We start from the raw sequence: 4,645 nt of genomic DNA, 5'->3' as shown, positions 1-4,645 counted from the left end.
AACGACTGATAGCGCCACTGACTCAAAATCTGTATACCATCGTTTAACGCCATCTTTCGAACGACGCCTGTCAAAATTTCAGACAGATTTATCGAGTAGTTTTATTTTGATAGCTGTTGAAAGTGGGCAAGTTTGTGTTTGTTTGCAACGCACCAGCTCACTCGTCCGCAATCGCCACAGTAAAACTGGTCGAATTACGCTACGAACTGCTGCCTCATCCGCCTTATTCTCCAGATTTGGCGCCCTGCGATTTCTTTTTGTTTCCAAACGTGAAAAAACGGCTTGGCAGAAAGCGGTTCACGTCAAACGAGGAGGTCATCGCCGAAACAGAGGCCTATTTTGCAGAGTTCGACAAATCATATTTTTTGGATGACTTAAAAAAGTTGGAATATCGCTGGACTAAGTGTATCGAGCTGAAAGGAGACTATGTTGAGAAATAGATAAAAAAAATTTAAAAAAATGCCTTTTCTTCCCTAACACGGGTACTTATCATACAGCCCTCGTATACATATATATACAGGGTGGTCCATTTTAAAAGAGCCAGTCAAATATCTCGAAAAATATGGAAGATACGGAAAAACGTTTCAAACAAAAGTTGTTTAGTTCGAAGGGGGACATAAGATGGTGCCATTGATGTGACCTTGGATAGTCATTTGAAGGTCACATGAAGGTCACTTTCAATTTCTTAAATGAAAAACCCCATTTTTCATTCCATATTCTTATAGCTTATGTCGAGAGCTTTCCAAAACACTATAATAAAGTATTTTTTTATTAAGTACTTTTTGAGTTATTTTATATTTTAATCTGACATATTTTGATATAAAAAATAAAATATCTTGTAAAATATTTAGTTTTCGATAATCTTATCGTAATACTTTTACAGTGTATTTTTTTAAACAATTATTTGTTTTTTTCTTTACACTGATTGATTTGTGTTATTATTCTGTACATAAAAGTATTACAGTAAGATTATCGAGAACTAAATATTTTACGAGATATTTTATTTTTTATATCAAAATATGTCAGACTAAAATATAAAATAACTCAAAAAGTAGTTAATGAAAAAATACTTTATTATAGTGTTTTGGAAAGTTTTCGACATAAGTTATAAGAATATGTAATGAAAAATGGGGGTTTCCATTTAAGAAATTGAAAGTAACTTTCATGTGACCTTCAAATGACTATCCAAGGTCAGCTGATTGACCAGACTTTATTCAATAATAACTCCTTTATTAAGCGTTATAGAAAAAAATGGTACAGGACTTTTCTGTTAAGTTTACTGTGCTCTACCTGCTCACGAGCGTTGTCAAGGGTGCTTTGGGACACCCTGTATATATAATCTTCCATCGTCTTTCATAAAAATTGAACTTGGAAACCACAAGAAATGGCGTTGTTTGATCGATATCGTGAAACATTTGTGGCTAAACTGCCCTCAGAATGATTATTACATGTGTGTCGTTACGAGCCATAAGAATAATGTTGAGGAAAGTGGTCAAATGCCGATCTCCGAGTTGGATTCTACGCGACGAAAAGATCGATAATGTGCAGCACATTAGCCTCGCTCCCGAAGTTCAGCGAGAATTGGGTTGTTTGGTCGGCGAGCATGTATTTCTGGAATATCCTTGGGCCTATGTGCCGCGAGAAACTGTTTTGAGATTTGCCAATGTAACGGGCTCATCGCTGGAATCATATCGAGACAAGATTGAAGCTTATAGTAGCGATACTTTCCTCATAGGTTATTCATCAACTCGATTGATTGCTCGCGACTTTGTCATCTGCTTGACAGAAGATGCAAAGTCAGCGATACTGGAAAGAAACGCCGACGTCAGCAAGAGAATCCGGAGTAAAATTATCCACAAAATCAGGAAGACCGGCAGATCTTGGAAGTCGCTCGGAAGTGAGACAGCGTTAGATGGGAGTTTGATCAGAAATACGAGAGAATTTTTCGAGATGCAAATATGCTTTCCGATCAAGTCTTTGGGCTTAAATCGAAACCTCTGTGATAGATTTTCAGAGAAATCTTGGGATAGTTACGTAGAATTAATTCCATACGAGGAATTCGAGAATATCGAAAAGAAATGCATTTCTAGAATGATCCAAACGCACTTTGAGCCTCGAGAAATCCAAGTGCAAACTTATCCCGGTTATCCCAAGAACGCCTGGACTCAATATATCTACGAAGATACTCTAAGGCCGGATATCGATAATGGTGAATTTGGAAAAAAGGAAAAAGGATCAACTGAGGAGAAATCGGAGGAGTTGGAAGAGAAGAGAGAGAGCGAGGGGTCTAAAGAGATGTTTGATGTCAAAATGGAAAAGAAGCCAGTGGAGAGCAAAAGTTTATTGGCGCTCTTCTTGGAAGATCATGCGCAAGTAATGATTGATGCCGTATGCTATAACACGGTCGTAAACGTACACATAGACGATATCGAGACACTTGCACAGCAAAAGTTTGAAATAATTCGGCTGCGGGATGAGATCACTTACGTAGACCGATCCTCCCTCGTCGATTTACGCTTGACGATAGGCAAGGTTATCTCCGACGTTTCCTGGCATCCGTGTCTCATCGATTATGTGGCTATTTCCTACGTTACCGTACCGTTGCAGGAAGTTATCCGTTTCTCGTCGGATATCGAGTATAACATTATGTCAAAAACGGAGCCAATAGTATTGTTGTGGTCTCTCACGGACTCTCTTCGGCCACGACTGTTATTGCGATGCGACCAGGAAATTTACTGTATCTCCTTTTGCCCGACGAACGGTGACTTTGTAATCGGCGGTTCCGCATCGGGACAAGTAGTTGTTTGGAATATTCACGAACAAATAGAAAATCGAGCAGACATTAAGCTCGAGTTTTGCATTCAAGATGTTGTAGCGATAATGTCTGATCGAAATTATTCACACGAACTGCCAATTCGTCAAATACAATGGCTTCCTGATAATTACAGGATAGAACCATCCGGAAAACTAACGAAACTATCCACTTGTACGAGTTGTCAGTTTATGACGATTTCCGAGGATGGTACCGTTGCTATTTGGGATCTTTTGAGATACTCCATTATCTCCCAGCTGAAACCAAGTGATTGCAAGATTCTTGATGAATTTTTTCGACCGACATATCGCTTGAATGTTCGACCTTATAACGATCCATTTTTCACACCTCTTTACTTGTGTCTTCCATCAGTCTGCATTTTTCAAGAAGGCGGTAAGCGTTATGATGAGTTGGATTTCACGGGTAAAGATGACACAAAGAGATTATGGATTGGTACGACGCAGGGACACTTCGTTTGTTGCACCTGGGAGAGCCAGATGTTTGACGTGGAAACATCCGGTGTAGACGAGTGCAAGCTTCTAGATTGCACTTTTGCACACGATGGTCCTGTTGCAGCGATTCTACGATCGCCGCATTTTTCGGACATTCTGCTGACGATGGGCGGTCACATTTTTGCTATTTGGAAAGACGATCACTTAAACTTTCCAGTGTTCAGACGAAAATCCGATTGGGCGTATACCGCATGTTGCTGGAGTAATCATCCAGGAATTTTCCTAATGGGTACTAGTCTGGGCGATCTGGAAATTTGGGATATCGAAAGAAAGGCAAACAAACCAGTGCTCATGCAAACTATTTCCAGAAAGCCGATAACTCTTTTGTCACTTCGGGGATTGTGTAAACAAGACTTCAAACTAATCGGCGCTGGTGATTGCAACAGCGTCTTTCGTATTTTTGAGGAACCAGCGGAGATTAAAGATGACATACTTAAAAAAGTGGACTGGTTCGAAGAATATATATGGAGAGAAGTAAGAAGAAAAAAAATGTTTTCTTCGTGGCAGAAAGATTTTCTCCAAAACGATGCGACCATCGTTGCTAGAAGGCAAGCAAGAGCGGACGAGGAACGCAGGTTAAAACTCGAAATGACAAGGATAAAACTTCACAGAGAACATGAGGAACGATTAAGATTGGAAGCTGAAGAGAAAATACGTAAAATGCCAAAATCTAAAGATATTATGTGGAAACTGCGACAGCAAGAAAGGATGAAAAAGGTTCTTTTAGAGAAGAAGAAATTTGTATCACAAGAATTAGAAGAAAAAAGATCGCCGCTGATTCGTTTAACTGAAGAGAGAAATATCAAAATGAACAAAGGAAGGAACAAAGTTGCATTTCGAGACAAATATTTTGATCATCTTGTTTCTCTCGAGTTCTCTGATTACGATCACAATTTGAAAGAAAGAGGCCAAAACTCAAAACAAAGACATGAAATAGTAGAAGATGAAAAAATAATTAATATATATTTGCAAGAGTTTTATAAAATCAGGGATGAGATGCATGGCATAATAGCAAAGAAACCATTTTAAAATTTGATTGAAATACTTGCATAAAGAAAAGGAAGAAAAGGCTATACAAAATGTAAAGAATTCGTAAATGCAAATGCAAAGCTTGCAAAATTCTCTTAAGAGAAGTGATTTCAAGTTTGCCTAATGATAATTAAGATTGTATGAATTGATAAGATAAGATACGATAATTCGACGAGTAGCCGAAAAATATTCTAGGGGATGGCAAATTGTATATAACTTATTATATATAACTAATTGTATACATATATTGTGCAATAAATATAAAATGTGTGTATTAATATATATATATATA

The 4,645-nt window shown here is 38.0% G+C and overlaps 1 protein-coding gene across 1 annotated transcript; it reads left to right on the top strand.

Annotated features, from left to right (window-relative positions):
• Nucleotides 1-1,376: 1,376 nt before the first annotated feature.
• On the top strand, nt 1,377-4,550 carry LOC115240538 (WD repeat-containing protein 63-like). Its single transcript, XM_029815751.1, has one exon. The coding sequence runs from the start codon at nt 1,438-1,440 to the stop codon at nt 4,351-4,353; it is 2,916 nt and encodes a 971-aa protein (XP_029671611.1). The 5' UTR covers nt 1,377-1,437; the 3' UTR covers nt 4,354-4,550.
• The last annotated feature ends 95 nt before the right edge of the window (nt 4,551-4,645 follow it).

The sequence above is a fragment of the Formica exsecta genome, unplaced genomic scaffold (assembly GCF_003651465.1).
Source record: "Formica exsecta isolate Colony F162 unplaced genomic scaffold, ASM365146v1 scaffold440, whole genome shotgun sequence".
Taxonomy (NCBI): domain Eukaryota; kingdom Metazoa; phylum Arthropoda; class Insecta; order Hymenoptera; family Formicidae; genus Formica; species Formica exsecta.
This window is presented reverse-complemented; position numbering and strand designations above follow the sequence as displayed.

Excerpts from the sequence above, each read along its gene's own strand:
- LOC115240538 (XM_029815751.1), top strand. The coding sequence starts at position 1,438 with ATGATTATTACATGTGTGTCGTTACGAGCCATAAGAATAATGTTGAGG.